The sequence below is a fragment of the Euprymna scolopes genome, chromosome 21 (genome assembly GCF_053919585.1).
Source record: "Euprymna scolopes isolate OS-2025 chromosome 21, ASM5391958v1, whole genome shotgun sequence".
In the NCBI taxonomy this organism is placed as follows: Eukaryota; Metazoa; Mollusca; class Cephalopoda; order Sepiida; family Sepiolidae; genus Euprymna; species Euprymna scolopes.
The window spans coordinates 76,996,909-77,023,798 of NC_136502.1; the positions used below are offsets into that span (position 1 = coordinate 76,996,909).

Sequence of the window (26,890 nt, forward strand, 5' to 3'; positions counted from 1 at the left end):
TTTGTTTTTTTCTTTAAAACCTTATATATATATATATATATATATATATATATATATATATATATATATATATATATATATTATAAGTATCTGTTTCCACTGAACAATAAAGGATAAAATAGTTTATATATTTATAGCTTTAAATATTGCACTATTGAGCTGTTTAAAGGAACTTTGTGTTGTGAGCATTCAATTCATAGTCGAATGAAAAATTAGTATCTGTTCTGCAGATGCTGTGCTTAAGACAATTTGTACCAGTCAATGGAAGGGAACCCCTCTATACTGGGACAATTATTATTTTTGTTAACCAGAGTGCCGCCTTTTTGCCTACTTTTAGGGGAGCTGGTTTTTACTCCACATTAAAAACGGCCTTGTGCCTAATTTGCTTTGGTAAGGAAGCAAATAAATACAATATATATCATAAACACACACACACACACACACATATATATATATATATTATTTTATTTTATCAACAATTCCTTTCTGTTGCAAGTTTAGAATATAATTGTCTATATTACCAACTCAATTATAATTTCAGCTCAGTTAATTTTCAAAAGAGTTTTCAGAGCATATATACGTAAATACGTAATTGTCCATCCTTTCACGAAACAGCTGTAAGAGCTTAACACCAAAAAAAAATGAATTTCTATTCATGTAGGTTGTGATTTTATTCAATTTACGTATATATATATATATATATATATATATATATATATATATATATATATATATATATATATATATATATATTACAATAGAAAAATGCGAGCATGAAAAGTAATATCCATAGCCTTTGAACTGCATAGGCAATCTACAACTTTTTAGATACTTTTGTAGCGAGGAGTTCTTTTTACAGTGTGTGGGTGCTGGCCCCACGCCCAACCTTCCCAGAAGGTACACACAGCGTCTAGCCTTGCCAAATGCTCACCCATCTGGCCAGGCTCAACGTTGTTTAACTTGGGTGATTTGGCGAGGACCGGTGTGTCAACGCGATTGTGTCGTACTGAAAAGTAATATGCTTAAGCTGAAACATAGAAAAGTAAAAGACTAGTTGTTAAAACGGGCAAAGAAAAGGACAATATATTCTAGTAAAAAAATATAATACATTTATAGCTTAACATATTGCAGCATTAATAATTGATTATATAATGTTATAAATTGAATTTAAAATTCTTAATGCTGCAATATTTTAAGTTATAAATTTATTATATTTTTTGCTAGAATATCTTGTCCTTTTCTTTTTCCAGTTTTAACAACTAGTCCTTTACTTTTCCATGTTCAAGCTTAACCATATTACTTTTCATGCTTGCATTTTTCTATTATAATCCATGATTTTTGAAGGCTTACAGTAAATTCACTTGTTCTTTGTATTACTACAATCTTATTTTTTTTTGCCCCCATAAACACATATGTAATAACAATGTATGGTACTCGTATGCTTTCAATAAAATTCCCCCCGGATTTTTTTCGACTTTCAATACTTATCGGACACATATCTAAAAGCACTGCCAAACATTTAAATAAACTTTGTGTGAAATTTCCAAAAGATAGGCTCAGCCGTTTCGGAACATATAAGGAAGGGACTTTCACATACATACAAAGTGAATTTTATATATGAGTAGAGATAGAGATAGAGATAGAGATAGAGAGAGATATATATTTCCCATTTTTTTTTTCTTTTTCTCTTCTCCATCCTAATTCTTTTCGACTATTTTGCTTTTTCCCCTTCAGGCTGCTTCTTTTCTATGGTTCTTTACCTCCTTCCCTTTCTTAATTTTTTTTTTTCTGATTCTTTTTCATTTCCTTTATGTTAATTCTTTTTTGGGGGGAGGGGTGTCTTCAATTCTTCAGTCCCTCCACATCTTCCCTTTCTTCTTCTTCTTCTTCTTCTTCTTCTTCTTCTTCTTCTTCTTCTTCTTCTTCTCCACCCTCGAAATCGCCTTCTCCTTTGTAACTTATGTTATTACAATTGCTAACAGTTCCAGTTTCTTCTTCTTTTCCTTCTTCTTCCCTCCTCTTCCTCCTTATCCTCCTCCTTCTCCTGCTCTCTCTCCTTCTTCTCCCGATTCTTCTTCTTCTCGTCTCTTTCCATTTTTATCTTCTTCTTCTTCTTCTTCTTCTTCTTCTTCTTCTTCTTCTTCTTCTTCTTCTTCTTCTTCTAATAGAAAGCTATTATAACCATTGCTACCGTTGCCAGCTTCCCGGCAAACGATTTCCAAGCAATTACTGTCTGAGAATGAGATCTTTTTAGGTAGTGAAGGTAGTGACCCCGGCTTAATTTGTTTTTTGACAGCGTCTTTGAATCCTCTGCGACATTCAGAAAGTCCACGTTATTCAAAGACGGAAGAGTTTTTCAAAATAATTCAATGGTGACAATTTCACAAGAAACTTCACTGTTATCTGGTCTTTTGAAACAGAACAAAATACTGAATACATTCATTCTGCTCTCACCTTTTACAATGATCCCGCTGCTCGAGGAGGTCTCAACAGATCAGTTTCATAATATCTCCTATATATATACATATAGAGATAGATAGATAGAGAGAGAGAGAGAGAGAGAGAGAGAGAGAGAAAGAGACTGACAGACAGACAGAGAAGGAGAGGGATCAGCTCTATATTATCTCTTATATATATATATATATATATATATAATATGCACACACATACATGCGCAGGCACACACACACACACACACACACACACACACACATATATATATATATATATATATATATTGAATGTAAGATGCTATATATAATTATCTCCGCAATCCGAAAACACACAGAAACTATGAAAACCCCTCGTCCTAAACTCGAGTTTTATATAATTGCTAGACTACCCGTGACCCGTTGAGTCAGTATGTTGTATTAGCTTTGGAATTAATAATGAGCGTGACACTTGTAAATAAAATAGTTTTTTGACATAACAGACACATTTCTATGGAAGTATATTAAAATGAAAAAAATATATAGATAGATTTTTATGAGTTTATCTGTTTATAATTGTTTATTTTTGAAAAAAAATTATACTCATGAGTTATAAGTGGTTTGCCATAATTATAGGTAAATGTACACTGAACAGATACAGTAATACTTAAAGTTAAATTCAAATTTTGATATATCTCTTAATTTAAACGCGAAAAAAATAACAATTGGGAGCCTGAAAACGTACACAGTAAAACAAGACGTTTTATTGACGCGTTGATTTGTAAGACAAATTTTAAAAAAACATATTTTCGGGGTTATTTACTTATGTTGGTAGTGCAGAAGAAAATGTATGAATGTTTTTAAGAAAGGTGTATTAAAAAATGGAGAATAAATTTTTTTAAAAATGAAAGCGATGGGTAAATCGGCGTTGTAAAATGCTCTTATGGTTGTCAACGGGTTAAAGTAGATTTATTTCTAAGAAATTTTTATTTGTAAGAAAATTGTGTTAAAATAATTTAAACGTAATACGGAAATGAACGATATAAAAAAAATGAAGAAAGTATTAACAATTGTTTATTTAGATAATTTAAACGCGAAAAAAAGAATTGGGATGCTCAAAACGTACACAGTAAAACAATACGTTTTATTGTCGCGTTGATTATTTGTTTATGTACGTATGCGCAACCAGAAGCCGTAAACCGGATTTTGGGTTACACAACCCCTTACAAGATCATGTAAGTTTCATCATTATATAGATTATATATTATTTTGCATTCAAAAATCTAATATTAATTTGCTATATGAGTTTACTTGCTTGAAGACATAGTCTCATAAAAATATCCTATGTGAGAGCCTATGTTTTTAGTAGGTGGATGACTACACTCGTTGTTGAGTAGAAGTGTATGGCATTATCTGTGTTAGTTAAAAACATTTTCGTATGGAATACATAATATATATAAAAATGGTATACATAATATATATAACAATGGTATACATAATATATATAAACATGGAATACATAATACATATAAAAATGTAATACATAATATATATAAAAATGGAATACTTAATATATATAAAAATGGAATACATAGTATATATATAAATGGAATACATAATATATATAAAAATGGAATACATAATAAATATATAAATGGAATACATAACATATATAAAAATGGAATACATAATATATATAAAAATGGAATACATAATACATATAAAAATGGAATACATAATATATATAAAATGGAATACATAATATATAAAAAAAAAATGGAATGCATAATACATAAAAAAATGGAACACATAATATATATAAAAATGGAATACATAATATATATATGAAATACATAATATATAAAAAATGGAATGCATAATATATATAAATGGAATACATAATATATAAAAAAATGGAATGCATAATACATAAAAATGGAACACATAATATATAAAAATGGAATACATAAAAATGTAATAAATAATATATATATAAAAATGGAATACATAATATATATAAATGGAATACATAATATATAAAAAAAATGGAATGCATAATATATAAAAATGGAACACATAATATATCAAAATGGAATACATAATATATATATAAATGGAATACATAATATATATAAAAATGGAATACATAATATATAAAAATGGAATACATAATACATAATATATATAAAAATGGAATACATAATATGTATATATAAATGGAATACATAATATATATAAAAATGGAATAGATAATATATATATATAAAAATGGAATACATAACATATATAAAAATGGAATACATAATATATATATATAAATGGAATACATAATATATATATATAAATGGAATACATAATATATATATATATATATAAATGGAATACATAATATATATAAAAATGGAATACATAATATATAAAAATGGAATACATAATATATATAAAAATGGAATACATAATATATATATATGGAATACATAATATATATAAAAATGGAATACATAATATATATAAAAAAATGGAATACATAACATATATAAAAATGGAATACATAATATATATATAAATGGAATACATAATATATATATAAATGGAATACATGATATATATATATATATATATGTAATACATAATATATATAAAAATGGAATACATAATATATATAAATGGAATGCATAATATATATATAAATGGAATACATAATATATATAAAAATGGAATACATAATTTATATAAAAATGGAATGCATAATATATATAAAAATACTACTGATAATAAAAATAAAATTATGCGTATTTTATTTTATTCAAATTAAAACAACGTTTCTATATTGAACTCTTATTCTTTGACGTTATTCTCGCGTTACTTGCGCATAGTTCAAACAATTCAAAATACAACCGCCATATATATATATAGCATCTGACATTCAGATATATGTATATCATCTCTATTATATATATATATATATATATATATATATATATATATATATTCATATATATATGTGTGTGTGTGTGTGTGTGCGCACAAGCAAGCTGGATATATATATATATATATATATATATAATAGACGATTATATACATATATATATGTATATATATATATATATATATAATAGACGATTATATACATACATATATATACATATATATATAGACAGAGAGACGATTATATATATATATATATATATATATATATATATATATATATAAAAATAGACGATTTTGTTTCAACATTTTAGTTCTGATCCTTTTCAGCTTCCTAAACCGTTTTATTGTTTCTGGCAAAATCTGGCCAATGTAAACGCCATAACCAGCACAGGTAATCACACAGAATCGATTGTTGCATGAGGTACTGTGCAAGTGTTTCATGCTTATACAATCGGCATTGTAGGAAGTGATAATTACTGCTGGTTAGAAGATTCGAAACCAGTCATATCAGATCAGATATTTCTGAAGAATACGTGATAATAGAATGCATAGAAAAGACTGAGAATAGCAACATCACGTCGGTGTGTGAGAGAGGGAGGTGGTGCAGAGAAAAAGAAAGGGTATGGACCAATCAAATTATAGTTTCGTTTTCGCACCTTATAAAGCACCCTCAAATGAGAAAACAATTCACCAGTCAATATACGGTAATAGTATTCTATGAAACAACGTGATTTAGTGCGACAAAAAAATATTGATTTAATGTTCTTGTCGTCAATTATCCATTAACAAATCGCATTAAACACAATTTTTGTTTAGTGTGATTTATTAATTTTAAGAAAAAATCGATAGAAAAATTGCGCATTTTGCTAAAAATACGATCATTTCTTTCGGCAATTTCTTGTTTATTCACCTAGGATGAACCAACCTTAGAACAAGATGAAAGAGTTGTTTACTACATATATGACACCTATCATTCCCGAAATGGCCATCCATTGGGTACTGGCCAGCCTCATCGTTGCTTAATTTCTGGGGTTATGTTGGCAACAAATATATATATATATATATATATATATATTATTTTATAATATAAAGCTGAATGTGTGTGTGTGTGTGTGTGTGTGTGTGTGTGTGTGTGTGTGTGTGTGTGTGTGTGTGGTTACGAATAGGCTCCCCTATGGTTTACTATTTTAAAAAACTGATTACATATAATGATAGAAGATGTACGAGACACATGAATGGGTATGTTTGATCTGGCAGAACAGTGGTTCATTAAAACTGTGGGGTCTGCGTTCGCGCCTGGCCCCCAAAGTATGGAAATAAAAAATGAAAAAAAAAACGTTTACAAGTGTTTTTGATATAGATGTACATAATATTACTTTGATAAGTATGTTTTAACTTAAATAGGGATGGTATAATAAAATTGTGGGGTCTGTGTTTGCTCCTGGCCTCCATAGAATGGAAATAGGCACAAACGTTAATAAAGACTTTTCATATCTATCTGCGTAAGTATACTTTGGTAATTATGTTTCAGTTTGAAGAAATATGGTATAATAAAATTATGGGGTGTTCGTTTGCGCTAGGCCTCCATAGAATGGAAATATGTCACAAAGTTTAACAAGGTTTTTTAATATAGATCCACAGAATATTGTGATAAGTGTTTCAGTGTGAACAGGTATGGTATAATAAATTATGGCGTTTATCTATTTTATTTTTACTTTCATCATATTTTGCTTTGGTTTTGGTACCCCCGAATTCAACCCAAATTAACAACCCTTCCTTTTCATAACCTATTATACTTTCATAAATCAGAGTCCATTTTCTGGAGGCTGTTTTTGAACCCAGTCAACGGCGGGTACTTTTGCTAGTATATATGTATATATATATATATATATATATATATATATATATATATATACATATATGCGTGTGTGTGTGTGTGGGTGTGTGTGTGTGTGTGTGTGTGTGTGTGTGTGTGTGGGTGTGTGTGTGTGTCACTTATGAAAATGAATTAAACTCTTCACTTAATCGTCAAATCAAATACATGGCTAAATATAGTTTATTTAGTCTTTCCCAGGCCTCCGTACTTTATTTTAAACTATCATTTTTTTTTTTATTTTGCTACGCAAATCTATAGAGTAGTTTGAAAAGTTGGAATTATTTGAAATTCAGGTACTTATGTTATAATATTGTTGCATATTGTCGTATTATGTTACAATATTGTTTCATATTGTCGTATTATGTTATAATATTGTTGCATATTGTCGTATTATGTTACAATATTGTTTCATATTGTCGTATTATGTTATAATATTGTTGTATATTGTCGTAGCAAATCATCCTGATTCTTATTTAGATTTAAAAAAAAAACATTATTTCGTTCAAAAACCTTTTAAAAAATAGTTTAATGTTTTAACAATCGTGACAAAAATAGTAATGAATGGCGTGGTTTGGGAAAATTTAAAATTTAAAATACTATCAAAAATAGTAGAAAAGGTTTTATATTATTCTGCTTTTCAGAAGATGAAATTCAGGCTTTCACCTTTCTGGAAAAACAAAAGTTGCTGAAGAATAATTAATTTTAATGAATTTTTATTTGTTTTAAAAACAACAACTCTTTGTTTATTTTTCATTTTTTTTTTTTTTTTTTTTTTTTGCCTGGCTTACTGCTATGTCATCTCTTCTATCACTAACACCCTGGGAGACTGCCCGCGCGCCCTCCGAGGCCCGGTCGACAAGATCAAAGTGTAGTATATGTTCCGACAGATACTGCAAGCAAAGACCAGATGTGGGGGCAACCCCACATACCTGACCTTTAACCAGCTCCCATTTCCCACCTCTCGGGAGCTGGTCACCTTTTTACCTTCCCTCTCCCTTCACTCCTCACATTAAAAATTGGCCTTGTGCCTAATTTGCTCGATGGGGGGAGCAAATAAATACCCACTAACACCCTAGGAAAGGATAAATTGACAGGAGAATCGGTGGAAAACATTTTCTTACTCAAGGAAAGAAAAAAATAAGAAAAAAACTGGTTATTTTGTTCGATGGAAGACCCATATTATGTTCGCTTGTTTTCCCTTGGCTTGATTGATTCGTGCGTATGAAAAATAAACCCAAATATCACGTTTAGTTGTTCAATGTCCATCTTTTCCGACACAGGAAAAAAAATCATAAAATAGCGAGGCCGTTTTTTGTTTTTTTAGGAAGTTCACTTTTAACGTAAATACTACCATTCGTATCTGTTTTGCCCGACTTGAAATGAATGGTTCTCTCTCCTTGAAAAAGCTTACTATTTTGATAAGCTTCTGGGTTTGACGTTCATCTTAAATCTAAAATAGATAAATTGTTGTATCATTCTAGCGCTTGAGATAGTATTTGCCGCCAGACGCGATCTACTAATTGTATAATAAACAGAGACTTCCAAAATCATACCAAGCGGTTTCAAACTTGATTATCTAAAATATGTCTAGAAGGGATGACAGAATGAAATCGGCTGCTTATTCCGATCAGCACTTATAACGAAACACAAAAATAAAGATTTTTTTATACAATCCTAAGACCTTTATTATTCCTAATATTCATAAATGATATCCCTGATAAAATTGTCTCTGAGATGGGTATATTTGCTGATGACACCACACTCTATAACAGACACGACAGGAAAACAAATGGACACATATCTAAGGAAATGGCAAAGACACTAGAGGAATACCTCCAATCTGTAGTGGAATGGGGACAAAAATGGATGGTCACATTCAATACTGCCAAGACTAAGCTTGTTTCTTTCAATAATTACAAGAGACCTTCTCAGCCACCAATATCTATGACTAAAGATACATTACCTGAAAGTCCTTCTTTTAAACTCCTCGGCTTAACGTTCATAGGGAACCTGAGCTAGACCAGATACATTGAAAGCATTGCTAAGGCCGCTGCAAGTATCCTGTATCTGAACAAGGCCAGCATTCACCAATGTATGGAGTACTGTTGTCACATTTGGGCCGGCGTATTTGCTACTTCTCTCTCTCTCTCTCTCTCTCTCTCTCTCTCTCTCTCTCTCTCTCTCTCTCTCTCCTGGACAGGGTTCAAAAGACTATCGCCAACCTGATAGGTCCTAAACTGTCATCAAAGCTTCAACCTCTGTCCCATCAGTAGAGATCCCTAGATGTAAGAAAGCCTTCTACTCTAATAGCTTCTTACCCAGTACTACTAAACTTTGGAACTCCCTTCCGTTTTCCTGCTTACATAACTGTACTGACATGCAGAAGTGCAAGTGTAATGTGAACGAACATCTTATTGCTCAACTCTCTACATAGTATTCCTGCAACTTATGCCCCCGATAGTAGTCCCCTACATCAAAATGGCGCTGTGCCTTGTTTGGAGTGAAAATGGAATCTAAAAAAAGTATTGCACCTACTTGTCATGGAATGAAGATTTCATATTCCAAAAATCACAAAAATTGATCAAGTAGTTTTCTTTTTATATTTATGAAAAAACAAATTTGCCATTTATTTTGTTTTGTTTTGTTTTGCCAATAAGTTACAGATGATGCAATGTTCCTCTAGAGAAGATAGCAAGGGAGGTAATCAGTGATTATTTGACAGTTTTCATGTTCATTAAGGTTGTCGGACCTTGTCTACCAATTCGATGATTTCATTTTTTTTATACCCTCAAAAAAATTTGATTCTTAAAAAAAAAAATATTATTCATCTTGTCTTGTGACTGGTACGTACATCATACAGACATTTCTGTATGTTTTAAAATTTTAAATGCCGTTATAAGTGCCAATCTGAATATGCACCGGAAAGCGATAGCGAGATAGACCACGGCTACCGAGAGAGCACGCCAGTGAACATGACAGCGTGAGGTCATTTCCAGATCAACATGTAGGTAAAGAAAGTTGCTGGTGCTCAGCCGCGCGGCCATAAAAATATTTTTAATTTCCTTAGATTGTGCATGTTTTTTATTCTCCTAAAAAGAAAAAAACAATTCTCCATTTAGATAATTATATAACTGCAAATATTATAATAATTGCACATTGGGATAATTTTAATTTAACAAAATATAAGAGTAAGTGAATTGTTTTTTTTTTTCATATCTATCGAAGGAAGTCAAACATTTCATTTTATTTTTTAAACTGCAAAACAAACAATTTTTATATGAGAATATTTTTCATTCTGTTCTTTTAATAATAAATAAAACTTTTCATTGAGTATTTCCAAATATTTTAAAGTTAGAAGGAATTTTCACGACAGTAATTTTTTTAACTAAAACGATCGAGGAATTCAATATTTTAGCACCGGACATAATTTTTTTCTTTCAAATATATTTAAAACTTAAAAGTTTTTGTTTGTTTGTTTATTTTATAACATTTTATCTGTAAATAATTTACGTGACTGAAATGGGAAATGAAATAGAAAATTATTTATTCTCTCCTGAAACGTATACGAACACAAATTCATCTTAAAAATTCATTAACTAATCAGTTTTAATTAAAGTTTTGATATGAACTAAAAATAAAGAGTACATTAAATTTTAGTTAACATATTTTCTTGTGCTTATCTTATAAATAAATATCGTTTGGTATTTGTGCCGTGTACTTACCGGGCTAAAATAAAAAACTTCATTTAGAAAGCCATTCTTAATATGGAGGAAGCTTTCTAACTATTCTGCACTTTCACCTAACAGTTTAATATAAAAAAAGGTACCACAAAATTTTACTTGAAAATCCTATCTAAAATATAGCACGGTGCGTACGCTGCACAAGCAACATTATTATAATTATTATTATTATTATTATTATTATTATTAGTAGTAGTAGTAGTAGTAGTAGTAGTAGTAGTACAATAAAAAAAAGATACTTCACGAGGAACATGGACCCTGCGTAAACAGGTTTTCATTTAATGGTTACTCCCTAAAAAGCGCATGCGTAAAAGGTTTTCATTGGTTTATTTAATCACAAAAACTTTTTTGAACGTGCGATTTGAGGCAAAAAAAGGCCAAAAGCATTATTTGAATACGTATAAAAAAAATAAATGTAACAAAAAATAAAAATATTAGTGTGGAAAATATAATATAATAAAAATAAATTGAAATAAAATGAAAATAAAATAAAAACAAGCACTAAATAAAGTATAAATCAAATTTGATTAAAGAAATTTAAAAAAATTCCAGAAATAAAATACACGCTCGATTACAAAAAAAAAAACAGTGCATGAGATATATGTGAAGAAAGTGAAAGAAACCCTCAGGGAATTACAACCCGTTTATGCAGGGTTCATGTTCCCCGTGAAGTGCCAAAAAAAAACTGTAGATGACATCAACTGGCGCCACACCAACTAGTTGTGAAGGGTCAGGGAGGATGGAAAGTCCGAGGTGGGAGAGTACTAACCAGATCTCCACTGGAAGTGTGCAGTTCAAATCTGGTAACTTGGGGAGGCATTTGGTTGCCCAATCCCCAGGAAACACCAATGACCGATGCTAACGAGAAATCAATGGCAAACGGCTGTTTCGATAACGTGCAATCATCTGGGGAGACGTGTTGCCACGCGGTCTTCAGGTTACTACCAGACTGACTGTGAGACAATTTCTAGTGAGTGAAATAATAATGGCCCCTCCCAAATTCACGACTGCCTGATTTAATATCGTAGATGTTTAATAATTTTCTTAGTTTTTAACCAATGTTCATATTATAGTATGATTGTCTTTTAGTAGCTATGTGAACTTCATTTCCTTATTCATATATTCTGCACTATGAAGATTATAGCGGAGTATAGGGTTGCTAACCCCGTAACTGATGAAAATACGCTACACATTTTAATGACAAACATGGGAAAAGTGAACAGAAAATCAAAACTTTAAATGTAATTTCTGTATTAAAAGTTATAGTTATTTAAATATTTCAACATATAATCTTGTGGGGAAATCCAGCTCCCCAATAAGGGTCACTCTGGATAGGATATAGACCTTACAAAGACTGACTTGATAACGTCTATGTATGGACAAAGCTAATTTTAAATTGACAATTATCATTAGCGAAACACACAAGCAAAGACGTGATAATGCTGCTAGATTTTGGAGGGTGAGGGGGATCTCACAGAGAACTCCTTTCTGCCTTGATAGAGTACCGCATCAACTTCGAAATTTATTGGGAAGCGATCTCTTATATTCTCTACAACACAGTTGTTACAGAAGAGACACTGTTACTCTCTCTCTCTCTCTCTCTCTCTCTCTCTCTCTCTCTCTTCCGGTCCTGGATATGACCTTAAACTATATCCAGTGGTGAGGCTCCAGCATGTGGGCTTTGGGGAGTGTGGAGCCACCCTTAAATTGCCATTGCTCCCAGGTCCACTCTGACCCGGAGTGGTAGTACCTGATCGGGTCCCAAATATGGGTTAAATAGAAACCGACTTGAAACAACAAATATATTCTATTAAAAAAATGTTCTTCAAAATCTTTGGATTCGGCATTAAATAACCTGAAAAGGGTTGATATGCCGTAAAACAAAAACAAACAACCATCTCTCTATTCCATCTTTATTACTATAGGAAAGCACTCGAATATGCTCCAATATTTCATTCCTCCTTGTAAAAATTTTACAACGAGAGCTCGTTTTTCTCACCCATCGAAAAAAAAAGGTTTCTTTCTCCCACCATATGTTTCGCGTCAAGCGGATTTGTCATGGACATAGCTTCTTTGCAAGTGTTTCCCATCTCTGAAACGCGTTATCCTAGGACTACTTCTACGTTCACTACAACTTGATCATGTTAGTACTTTAATAGTGTTCCTAAACTTTCAGTTGACAGTCTCATTAACCTTTATTCGCCAGTGATTTTTTGGTTGTAATAACTGGTGACTCATTAATAGGGCTAGGACAACAGCATATTCTTTTCATCATTTTGACTCTCGAGTGTGTATCCGTTGACATCTTATGTTCTTTTATATAAAGTAATGTGGTTCTCGATTGATTGACTGTGTCTAACTGTGTCGGATATATACTAGAGAGTTAAAACAAAGATAAGAATATTCTGTTGTCATAGCCGTACTCATTAACCAACATTAAAAAATTTCCCGATGGTAACAAATTCTTTAATGAAGTATTCTTTAATCACACCGCCCGGAAAAAAACAAACTGTAATATTATTTAAATAACCCAAATTTTCACAAGGTTCTCTTCAGTATATTCAGATAACAAGTACTTTTTTTAGTCGCCACTTGCCAAAGCAAAAAGACACTCGAGAACTCAGCCTTCCTATCCCGTCGTGGTTAATTACGTGAAGAGGGCCAGAGGATGAGTTGACCGAAACGTGTTGAAACAACGAATTTATAAATTATGAAGCCTTATCTCAAAGGATTACAAAAATACAAATAATAAATCCATATTATGATCTGACAGGAAGCATCTGCTAAAGAGCCACTTAGAGAACCCTTTCTTGCCTTGGCAGAGTAAAAATTCAACTTTATAATCAAGTGGGAATAGTGTCTTCTGTCTTTTACACACAGAAAACACGTTACTAGTTTCTTTTATTCTTTGTTTGTTTGTCTTTTTTGTTGTTTTTTTTGTCTTTTTTTTTTTTGCTTATACGGTTGGTGTTAGACTGTGCTGCAATCTCTGGTTCTTTTTTGTAAGACATTCACAACAAGAACTCGTCTTATTACAACAAATCCAGAGAACTTTCCTTGTGTCCGTAGCATATAACTACATTTTTATGAACAGACTTCATTTTTTCTATGAACAGAACTTCCCATCTCTAGAACACGTTATCACAGGATTAATTCCCTGAGGGCTATTACACTTGCCATCATCAAATCCAGTGTTAACAAACTCTTGTTCTCAAACTGTCCTCATAGGTAATCATGCTTTGCTCATTCCACCCGCTATTTTCAAGCATCTCATAATATTTTCATAATTAAACAGACAGTCAAACGACTTTGTGTAATTTCTCTCTCTCTCTCTCTCTCTCTCTCTCTCTCTCTCTCTCTCTCTCTGACTGTTTTCCTCCTACCTACCGCCTTGTATTTTCGAGACTGAGGACAATGGTATCTCCTGCCTTCGCGTTCCTGTTAGCTCTTTAGCTTCATGTCTTGTCTAGAGCGATTATCAGAAAAAAAAATCATTTAATTTTTAAAACAACACTTGTACTCGGGAGGCTTTTGGTCTTGATAAGTGCTGACTCAATAATTAAAAAAATGCGTGACTCAATCTTGAATTATGTTTTCACGACGGTGTGATTCTTTGTGCTCATATCTGTACGAGCTTACCTATACGAGTTACATAGTCGGAGGAATTGTCCAAATGGAGGAAGCAAGCGGCAGGGAAAAGGTAATCATGGCCATCGAAACATAATATCGAGGTTTGATTTTTCAAAGTACAATTTTTCCAGTTGTTTCTTATTGTTTTATTATCGTGTTTTCTATTTGTGTGTGTGTTTTTGTTTTGTTTTGTTTTTTTGTTTTTTTGTTTTTTTGCTTATTCATATTTTTCTTTTGCCGTATGAATCTTCGGGTTTGTATTACTGTACACATGGATTCGAAAAAGTTGTCAAAAACAAATATATAACAAATAAATGTTATCAAAGGCAAGATAAGTTACTTTTCTACCTAACTGGATATATTTTTCGTGTTTTTATTCAATGTAACATGTTTATTCAGCTCGAAAAACATACAGGGTTTACCGATGTATTGGAAAATTCAAGATGGCGTCTCACTCTCTCTGTTTAACACGGTAAGTTTGGGAAAAGGTGTTATAAATAAAAAACTAGACAAAATACTATTAAAAACCCGCCACGTAACATATATTGAGTGAGTTTTTAACAGTATTTTATCCAGTTTTTTATTTATAACAACTTTTCCCAAACTTTCGGTGTTAAAGCGGGAGTCAGACGCCATCTTGAATTTTCCAATACATCGGTAAACACTGTATGGTTTTCGAGCTGAATAAACATGTTACATTGAATAAAAACACGAAAAATATATCTAGTTTGGTTGAAAAGTAACTTATCTTGCCTTTGATAATATTTATTTGTTATATATTTGTTTTTTGACAACTTTTTCGAATCTATGTGTACAGTAATACAAACTCGAATCTTCTCGTGAGCTTCCGTATTGTCTTTTCTTGCGATAAAATATTTAATAAAATATATTAAAAGACAACAACAAAAATGATTTCTTTCTTTCTTTCTAGAAAGATGATTTCCATTTCTTGGACAGCATCACGCCTCAAGGTAGCCCTATCGACATTATTTGTTCCTCCTTTTTTTTTTTTTTCGCGATTATATTTTTTCATTCTTCTTCGTCCTTGCTTTCTCCTTCTTCTAATGCTACAATTGCCATTGTTTTTTTTTTGTTTAGTTTTTTTTTAGTATTCGGCTGTTTCGAGTTCGAATTCGATCGGGTTCCGTTGTTGTTAATTACGACTGGGGAAATAAATATGATTCAACAATTTTTCCCGCAATATCAGTTAAATAACAACTTATATTCTATAAATCGTTTACAGTGGGTAGAAATGGTTGATATAATCTATATATATATATATATATATATATATATATATATATATATATATATATATATAAAGCGAAAATGTGTGTGTATGTATGTATGTGTGTGCACTTTTTGTGTATGTCTGCAAAATGCTTTTTTCGTCGGTCTTCTCGGTCGGCTCGCTCCTTCTTAAAACTTTTTATATCACGTCTAAATCGTAATATCTATGACTTAAGAAGGGGGATCGCGTGTGTATTTAATTTTTCCGACTTCTACCAGCTATTTTACCAGCTATTTTTTCCATCGCATCATCTTGGAAAAGCGAATGATAGGACGGGGGAAACATTAACTGGCTTGTAGCGCAAAACTAGGTCAAACATCACGCCACTTAACTTCCTCGCACCTGTCTATTTCATTTTATAAATCTTAACTTAACACGCTTATCAATTCCTCTCCCCTTGTGGCCGAGATGGCTAGGTATCGGGGGTTTTTTCCCATTTCCTTTCCACCTTTGCGTCAAGGATTCGGGTTTCAATCCTACCTTCCTACAAAAACTGTTTTTTTCTTTTACACCTCGAAACACTCAGCCAACCTTTTCTTTACACCCCCCTCTAACACACACACACACACCTCCAAACACCCGGGAAACGCCGGGTACACCCGCTAGTATATATATAAAAGGCAAAACGGCTTTTTTGTGTGCGTTTTTTTAGGAGAGAGGGTTTCTATTTTCGAGAACTTTTTATATACTCCCTGAATCATAATATCTACGATTTGCGAACGGAGGTCGTCTCTACATTAATTTTGATCGACTTTTATCAAATTCCCTCTATTCCGCCCTCTCGCGTGTTTGCTCGTCATTTTCGTATAAATAAAGCGAAACTAAATCGAAGCAAATGCAACTGCTTCTCAGCCTTCGTGACAAGGACTTCTAGAAGGCAATTCGCTTTGATCAATGTGGGGGGAAACCCTCCATATCAGACAATTGCTATTCATTTGGACACTGCCAGAATTCCCACTTTTTAGGAGGAGCTGGTTTTCTCCCACATTATAAACTACCTCGTGGGGAAACAAATGAATACCACGATAGAAAGCGAAAAGCTTAACTGGCCCCAGGCCATGTTTATAAGCCATTTTAATGTTTGCGCCGACTCCTATGATTCTTAACTTAATTTCTAACGTAACAAATTCACTGTCCTCCTTGGCTAACGGTTAACGAGGATGACTGAATATCGTACGGTTTCGAGTTCGATCCCACCTCTCTCTCTCTATCCTTTTTTTAAAACAATTTATTTCGTTATTGTGCCAATATCCTGCACCCGGGCAAAAGTTAATTACCAACTCTTTTTTTCGTCCTTCACGGTAGGGGCTCGAGCCCGCATGCCTACAACCACTTTTTCTTTTTTATTCCTATCTCCCGGGCAACACCGACCACCCAGCTAGTATAATATAAAAGAGAAAATCCGAACACACTTATTGTAATGGCCTTTCGATATTCTTTTTTTTTCTACATCTTTTTTCACTATTTTACTTACCTTTTTATTTACCTCCTCCTCCTCCTCCTCTTCCTCCTGCTACTACTACTAATACTAATAATACTACTACTACTCTTTATGTTCATATATTTACTGTCTGCTTGTCTTTTTTTCTCGTTCTTGTTTTCCTATTAACAAGCGGTGCGCACCCGATCTAATGGATATTGTCACAGACTGCGGAATCAGCTCAAGTCCTATCAAATCTATCGCGTTTAATTTCCAACTAATATCGCGAAGAAAGGTATAGACACATAATGTTATCACATTTATGAGGATAAATAACAAAATGTGTTCAATCAATCGTTTACAGTAAACACTGAGCAGCCCCCAAATGGTTGATCTACCGTTAAACAGACAAACAAACAACTCAAGTGTACTTTCAACACCCCAATAATAATAATATAACAATAACATCTACTATTACTACTACTACTACTACTACTGCATGTTTTGCATTTTAAATTGTCTTTATTTTTTCCGGCTTTAAAAAAAAATTATCTCCGTCTTAATTTTACTAATCATCATTATATTGTTCCTATTCACTTGCCTGCCCACGATGGCAAAAATGAGATAGATACAAGGTGGGTTTTTATGAGAGTTAAATCTTTACTATTTTTTTTTTTTTTTTTTTTCTGTTTCATTTTTAGTCGCGTGCAAGCGACTCTATAAGTCACTCCGTCTGTCGGTCTGTCCGTAACACTTTTGTGCTTGGTCTTTTTGGTTAAGATAAAGGTATGTTGTTAATAGATGCTGTTCTTAGCCTTTTATGCTTTTCTTGGCCTTTTGGCCAAGATCAATAAAGATCAGAAATTAAATATAAAGATCAAAGTGTAGTATCCGTTCCGGCAGATACTGCAAGCAAAGACCATATGTGGGGGAAATCCCACATATAAGACCTTGGTCAATGTAGGGGTAACGCTTCATACCAATTGTCACTATCCAGCTTCCTTACTCCCCGGGGAGTTGGTCCCATTTCCCCTTCAGACCTCACTCTAAAAATCGGCCTTGTGCCTAATTTGTCCGGTGGGTGAGCAAATAAATACCGCTTTTCTTGCGCTTTTGAACAAGATCAAAGTGTAGTATCTGTCCCGGCCGATACTGCAAGCAAAGACCATATGTGAGGGAAACTCCGCATATAAGACCTTGGTCAATGTAGGGGCAACCCGTCATACCAATTGTCAATATTCAGCTCCCCTACTCCCCGGGGAACTGGTCCCCATTTCCCCTTCACTCCTCACTTTAAAAATCGGCCTTGTGCCTAATTTGCTCGGTGAGGGAGCAAATAAATACATAATACCCTTTTCTTGGCCTTTTGGCCAAGATCAAAGTGTAGGATCTGTTCTTACTACATACTGTACTTATTGTGATATAAAGCGGAGGATCACTTTTCTGTATTAATTTAATGTAAAATGATCACCCACTTTTCAACCAGTCAGTCTCAAAGCCATTCAAGTCATTCTCCAGATAATTCAAGTTGTTTTTGAAGGGTTCCAGTTATTTTTTAAGCATTCAAGTCATTCTTAAGGTCATTCAATTCATCCTTAAGTTCATTAAAGTCATTCTAAGTCATTTACTTTTTATTTATTTAAGTCATTCAGCCCATTTTGAGGTCATTTTAGTTTATCCTTAAGAATTTCATGTCAATCCTACATTCACGCATTCATTCATTATACGAGAGCACGCGACTAATGGCTATCGGCCTTGTTTTCTCCTACATCTACTTTCTTTTTCGTCCACTTTCTCTTCCTTATTTTTAATTTTCTTCGTTCATCTTTTTGTTTTGTTTTTTTACTATTTTTCGTCTTCTCTTTTTCAACTTCCTTCTTCTCTTTGTGTTCGTATAAATTACTTTCTTCTTCTTCTTCTTCTTCTTCTTCCTCCTCCTCCTCCTCCTCCTTCCCGTCTTCCCTTTGTTACCTCTTGGACTTTTCTTCTTTGACCTTGAGAGATTTCTTCTATTTTTTGCTTCTCCTTCTTCCTGTTTCCTCATGTTTCAATTTCTTCTTCTTCTTCTTCTTCTTCTTCTTCTTTTCGTGTTCGTATACTTACTGTGTTCTTCTCCGTCGTCTTTATTTTATGACTTTCTTTTTTTTTCATCGTTTTCTTTCAAATTTCTTGAACATCATCATTTTCTTCTTCTTCTTCTTCTTCTTCTTCTTCTTCTTCTTCTTCTTCTTCCTCTTCTTCTTCTTCTTCTTCTTCTTCTTTCACTTCTCGCCTAGCTGTCCGGACTTTCTCTTTTCATCTTTCTCACGTTTCTGTCCCTTTAACACTTTCCGTTGTATTCGGCGATAAAAGAGAATGCCACCCAAAAATAAACACATCGCCCTCCGGGGCCCAATCAATAAATTTCTCTGATGAAGCTGTCAGCTACATCATTAGTCTCATAGCCCGCGGGCCAGGTACGACGACAATAACGACGACGATGCTGCTGCTGATGCTGCTTCTGCTTCTAATGATGATGATGCAGGAAGAGAACAGGCAAAGGAGAACCGATTTTCCTTTTTGTGTTGTTGTTGCTTTTCCTTCTCTTCAAATACGGCAACCAACATTCCTGCCTCCATTTTTCTTTCATTGTCTTCATCATTCATCTTTTCTTTAACTTCATAGAAACGACAGGTCTTGTTCGTCCGTTGCTCTGTCATATTTCATTTCGAAATGGTATTTTAGCGTCAAAAGCGTAGATTGAATGGCCATATCTAAAATGAAAAGTGTCCATTCAATCTACGCTTAATATCTGTACTTACGGTTCTGTCTGTTGTGATGGCTTTGTCATGCTTAAGTTTCAAATAGAACTCTCTTTAGTCCGTCACGGTTCAGTTTATAAATGTATTTTCGTCGGTATGTTATGAATATGTTGAAACTCGACTGAACCTATGGAAATAAATAACTACAACACAAAAATGAAATAGAACAAATATATTGAAAGCAAGAATGTATATACAATATTTACATAGCGTCCATTGGTATAGTCATGGGGAGAGACCGTTCCTGGAGAAGGTGTCGGCTGGGTAGTCGTCGACTCTCGATTTCCTTGTCTCTCTGAGTCTCTCCTTAGGTCCCTCATTAGGTCTCTCCCGTCTTTACAGTACCAACCATATTTATATGTTGACACTCCATATATGCTTATTAGGTGGATCCTTCCACAACAGAATATAAATAGCATTTTATTTGGTCTGCGTTTCACACACAGAATCGACTTATTTTCTAGAATGCTAAGGTTTTGGATATCATTTTTGTTTGTCTATCACGCATGTCTGAAATAGAAGTATTGTTTGTTTGTCAGGGTTAAGTTTGAAATAGAATTTTTATTGGTCCCTCATTCTGTAGTTTGAAACAAGATTTTTCTTGGTCTGGCAAGATAAAATTTATTTGAAATAGCATTTTCGTTGGTATCTAATTCTGTAGTTTGAAACAAAATTTTTCTTGGCCTGTCATGATAAAATTTGGTATAGCATTTTTGTTAGTATCCCATTCTGAAATATGAAATAGTATTTTTTGTTGGTCTGTCATGATTAAGTTTGAAATACCATTTTCATTGAGCTGTTATTCTGAAATTTTAAATAAATTTTTCGTTCGTCTGTTATTTTATAATTTGAAATAACATTTTCGCTGGTCTGCCATACGTTAGTTTAAAAAGAGGTATTTTCGTTGGTCTGTCATCCTGAAGTCTGAAATAGCATTTTCGTTAGTCTGTCAATCTGAACTTTGAAATAACTTTTTCGCTGGTCTGTAATACGTTGGTTTAAAAAAAGTATTTTCATTAATCTATCAATCTGAAGTTTGAAATAGCATTTTCGTTAGTCTGACATGATAAAGTTTGAAAAAGGATTTTGTCAGCGTGTCACGCTTGAGTTTGAAATATTATTTTCGTTACTCTGTCACGCTTAAGTTTCAAATAGTTTTTTTTTTTTAATCACACTGAGTCAATGGACGGATCTTAGACTATACATCCTCGTTTCCTTCCGTTCTTCTTCGCTATTTCCCCATTCGGCTCATTCCTTCGCTTTTTACACTGAATTATCTACCGCCACCATCGCTGCACACATTTTTACCCCGGGGTCCATCTCTTTCGCCTCCCCATCATCCTTCCTTTCGTTCGTTTGCAATCCGAGGCGTTTAGCCTCCAGTCATTTTTTTCTTTGGACACACGTGCCTCTCCTGCGATGTCCTTGATTAGAATCGTCCCCCGCAGCACAACCCGTCACCCAATTCATTCTACACCTGATACTAACCAACCGATCTTCTTAGCATCTCTTCAGTTCGCATATTGCATTCAACCATATTCCTCACCCTAATCTTCTTTCGTTTTAAGTTGTTTTTTTTTTTCTTTTAATGATTCGCGTTTTTTCTCCTTCTTCTAAGAATGTTTCCTCTTCACTCCCCCCTCCTTTTTTTATTTGAGTGAATCAAATTTATCTGTTTTTCTCGTGTTTTTTTTTGTTTTTATTTTTCGTCCATAAGTTTTCGTTTTCCTTTCTTTTCTTTCTTTTTTATAAGCGCCACCACTTACAAATGCATGAAAGCCACTCAAGGATAAAAGTTAATAAATTTAAGATGTATATTATTTAGTCGGAATTCATTATTGAGATGAGTATTATTTATTAATTAATTTATTGCGGACTATTATCCTCATTTTTTTTAATTTTTATTTTAGTTGTTTCAGGACGTTTCGGTCAACTATTCCTCTGGCCTTCGCCAAGTGGTAACCGCGACGAGATAGGAACTTTGAATCTCCTGACTACATTCACTGCCTTCCGTAGTTGTCGTCTCACTACGTGAAACAACTAAAAAAAAAAGATGAGGATAATAGTCCACAATAAATAAAATGTATTACAATTAAATACCATTCGCTACGGACCAGACCATGGAAGATCAGATAATAAATAAACACTAATACCAGATAAGAACGAAACCCTTGGATTTATACGACCAAAAAATCCAACTTTGTTCGCCCTTCGTGGCGCAGTTGATAGAGACGTTGAATCTCTACAGTTCCAGGTGAGAATGGTCTAAAGATAGCGGTTTCAATCCTACCCAAAGCCGGCCAGGCTTACTTGACCAAAACGTGGTGAGACAACAACAACTACGGAAGGCAGTGAATTCAGTCAGGGGATTCAGAGTTCCTATCCCGTCGCGGGAATAGTTGGCCGAAACGTCGTGAAACAACCGAAAAAAAAAGACGAGGATAATAGTAATCGTTAATGGTGTAAGTTGGGTAAAAATTGATTATTTAAGTGGACGGTTCTGTAAAAGAGTGTAAAAGAGAGTGAAGGTGCGAATGAACTGGAATTGGATGACCTGGTCCTATGACGCAAGTCGGTTTATGGGTCAGACGTTGAATGGAGCAAAGTTCGGATGAACTTAAACCCTGACCAACAAAAATGAAACCCAGGAATAAGATGACGTAATTCGGCCGCAAGTAAGACCAAAAGCAAACATCAACAGGGTCAGAATGTGGGTCGATTACGTAAATTGGTTAACGGGAAAATTCATAAAAAGCAATGATAAACAAGTCAAGAGAGTCAGAGAGAACGACAGCAGAGGGAAGGACAGACGGCGCTCAACTGCCTGTCACGGTCGCAACCACACCCTCTCCGCCACACTATCTCCTCCACCGCCGTATTATGTGTATATGTTTGTTATTAAATAAATCAAGTTGTTTTATAACAAAGCGTCTCGTTATTCATAGATAAATGAACAGCGGTCATTCCATTCACTAGACGACTTACTACATCAACACATATGCATAAATGTCAAACGAACTATCTCTCTATCTATCGAGATATTCAAAAATCTCGGATAGTTAGAATATAGATGGGGCAAACAAAATAGACGTCACGGCCATACCACCCAGTATATAACAGGTTCAACAACAACTTGTTTACATTGGACTTGAAGGCTACCATACCATAGTCAACCGGGAACCAGGTCAGCGCAACAGTGTTCCACAGGCGGACAGTTCTATGAAAGAAGGTTTGTTCGTGGAATCTGTATTTAAATTTAGGCCTAGATAGAGAGTGATAGAAATTGTTGATAGTGATTGTAACGAATTGTTTGTTCAGTCCTCATTCATCTTATATCGAATCATTCTTTCTCTCAATTATAAGGTTACGACAAGAGAATATTCTTTTCTTGTTTGTTTGTTCTGACTCTCGAGTATATATCCGACACAGTTAGACACCGTTGATCAACCGAGAGCCACATCACTCTATATAAAAGCATAATATACCAACAGATACACACTCGAGAGCCAAAAACAATGATAAGAATATGATGTTGTCATATCCCTACTCATTTATTAACCTTTCTATCTTGATTATTACCCTGTGTCTTTCTTTATCTCTTTCTTTCTTTCTTTTTTTATGTCCACAGTTTTTTTTTTATTTTATTTTGTTATTTAATTCTTTCTTTTTGTGTGCCGTTCTTTCTTTATTTAATTGTTTATTTCTTATACTAGTTGTGTATACACGACGTTGTCGGGCGGAAGTCTTATTCACATAGTATTTTTGCCGGGCGGAAGTTTCAGTCACATACTATTTAAGATACGTCGGATATCCTAATATCTTACGATTTTCTTGAAATTAGACCACATTTTGAATTTATGAAAGTATAAAACACATCCATTTTCGTTTATAGAAATTAAACGGAAAATAACTCTCATAACTTAAATAAATAAATTTACTTTCGTTTTTAAACGCAACTGATGTTGACAATTATAATAATTGAAAATACATTAAATTAAATATAAATTAAATTTAAAATAAATGAAATAAATAAACTTTATATAATATTTTTTAAATAGAAGAATTAAAACAATTCTATTATAATAAACAGTTAATAACATGGAGCTAATTATTAAAATAGATTTTCTATAATGCAATATGCAAATGAAGTTAGTTTTTGACTGTAGATTTCCATTTAAATAAATAGTATATATATATATATAAATCATGCTGGGATAAAAGTATATAAAATTCTTTTTTCAGTATGAGAATTAATTCACACACAGTGTTCATACATCGAATCTTTTGTACATATTAATCAAATTTTAAACAAACAAACAAGAATTCGCTTCATTATAACAGATTCACAAGATGTTCATTTAATTCAACGTTTATATTTCTTTCAATATTTTTGGTCCCCACCACAAAAGGAGGGTGGACCTCGGCTACTAGTCTCTCGCTCCTTGACAGGGTTCAAAAAAGAGTCGCAAATCTGATAGACCCTAAACTGGCATCTAAGCTTCAGCCTCTGTCCCATCGTCGAAACGTTGCATCCCTCTGCCTGTTCTACAAGTATTATAATGATGAATGCTCTGGTGAACTGCAAGCACTTGTGCCCCCACGACGTAAACACTTTCGACGGACCCGACAAGCTGCAAAATCCCACCCCCACACTGTAGAGATCCCTAGATACAAAAGATCTTTCTACTCAAGTAGTTTCTTCCCCAGAACTGCTAGACTTTGGAATTCCATCCCAGGTCACTGCTCCCCCAACTGCACTGACATGCATAAGTTCAAGTGCAATGTGAACCAACATATCGCTGCCCAAATCCCTACATAGTACCCCAGTAGATGTTTCCCCTGATAGTAGCCCCCTACACCAAAGTGGCAATGTGCCTTGTTTGGGGTGAAAATGTAATTAAAAAAATTAAAAAATAAAAAATTTTACCCTTGTCCGTTCGTCTGTCCGCACTTTTCTCAATAACTACGGCTTGGAATTTTTTGATAATTTGCACAAACATTAAACATGATATGAGTAAAAAAGTAACAGAACGGATTTTCCGGGAAAACTCTGGTTGCACCCGTAGAGGTGCCTTTCGTGTTAAAAATGGCTAAAATTGACAATTGTTGTGCTTATTAAAATAATTGATGCGTTGGATTTTTATAAAACTTTCCGAAAAATTGTAACTAACTGATTTATATATAATTTTGTTTGTCTATACTCTCGTGTGTGCCGCAGGGGCTCTTTTAGGGCTAATAAAAACGCTCCATTTTTGGGACTATTTTACCATATTTGTCCAAAACTTTCTGTGTATTTCTATTTAGCAGTTTTGGATGGTGCTGAATGCAATTTTAAATATGGGGACTTTGGGGGCTAAATAGTGGTGGATGATGGACTTAGTCATTTCTTTTTTTTGCATGGTGCAAAACTCAAATTTACATATGTTAAGGCCTAAAACTGCACCGTTTTTTAATTTTCACCAGGATTTGACGTCCCCTGGGAAATTTTGAGGCTAAATGGGGGGGGGTGGCAAATGCTGAATTTGGTCATTTTCTTTATGCCTCACTCACTGTGCACTCACGGTGGACCATGCATGTTTCACTTGTTTTGTTTTTTATTTTTCTTTGGAATACTTTATTTCTTTTTAATTTCAGTCTATTACAATATTCATTTTCTGATAATACATTGTTCTTTGATATTTTATTTCTTTTAACTTTTAGTTGAACATATTCCTAAATCTTTCTAAGTCAATGTACGTGTCTCTGTTTCGTTGTATTTTTCTTCTATTCCTTTGTCGCTTTGTCAACTAAGCTCAAACCACTGTCCCATCGCCACAATGTTGCATCCCTGAGCCTGTTTTACAAGTATTTTAATGGTTGGTTGGTTGTTTTGTTTTACGGCATATCAACCCTTTTCAGGTTATTTAATGCCGAATCTGGTGATTTTGAAGAACGATTTTTTAATATAGTATATTTGTTTTTTAAGTCATATTCTATTTACCCCATCGTTGGGACCCTAACAGGTGCTACCAATCCGGGTCAGAGTGGATCTGGGAGCAATGGCAATTAAAGGGTGGCTCCACACTCCCTAAGGCCTGCAAGCTGGGGCCTCACCATCGGATATAGTTTAAGGTCATATCCAGAACCGCCAAGTATTTTAATGAAATGTGCTCTGATAAACTCATTGCACCTGAGACCCATCGACATAAGCCCAACAAACCCAGTTAGCAACAAAATCACACCCTTTCACTGTTAAGATCTCTAAATGCCAGAAAGCCTTCTACTCTAATTATTTCTTCCCTCGAACACGTAGACTTTGGAATTCCCTTCCTGATACCTGCTTCTCTGACTGTACTGATATACAAAAGTGTAAATGTAACGTAAACGAAGATTGTTCATTTTCCCTAAGCATGGTACCAATTAGTAGCCCCTTACGTTCAAATGGTGATATGCCTTGTTTGAGTTGAACGTGAAAAAAAAATATTCATTTTATTTTCTTTCTCATCCATGTAAACATTTTATATATCCAAATACTTGAATATAAAAGCAATCCGAAAATCATACATCTATGCATTTAGCCTAATGATCTCCTTGGGAAATGAAACATAAACGTTTATGTGTTGTTTATTTGCCATAAATATATTTGTATACTACCACAAAGCTTTACTCACATATTGAGCTGCATGTGTCGCTATTTCCGGTTAGACCAGATTGCGTACTGAAATGAGAATTCTCATGTCGGTTTTCTACGTCTTACTACTTCCGTGCTTGTTTCTGACAGATTGGAAGCAGG

At 33.5% G+C, this 26,890-nt stretch overlaps 1 protein-coding gene and 1 pseudogene across 5 annotated transcripts in view; both read left to right on the plus strand.

Annotated features, from left to right (window-relative positions):
• The window catches only part of LOC145242518 (protocadherin beta-2-like), a 329,075-nt gene that overhangs the window by 92,926 nt on the left and 209,259 nt on the right, over positions 1-26,890 (plus strand). For 2 of the 5 annotated variants that reach the window (XM_080105585.1, XM_080105586.1), the window contains exon 3: positions 15,538-15,577. The exons of the other annotated variants lie outside the window; for them this stretch is intronic. In XM_080105585.1, the coding sequence (XP_079961711.1) occupies positions 15,538-15,577 (40 nt within the window). The remainder of the gene's footprint in view (positions 1-15,537; positions 15,578-26,890) is intronic. 5 annotated transcript variants of the gene reach the window in all.
• LOC145243223 (U2 spliceosomal RNA) lies at positions 18,667-18,793 on the plus strand (annotated as a pseudogene).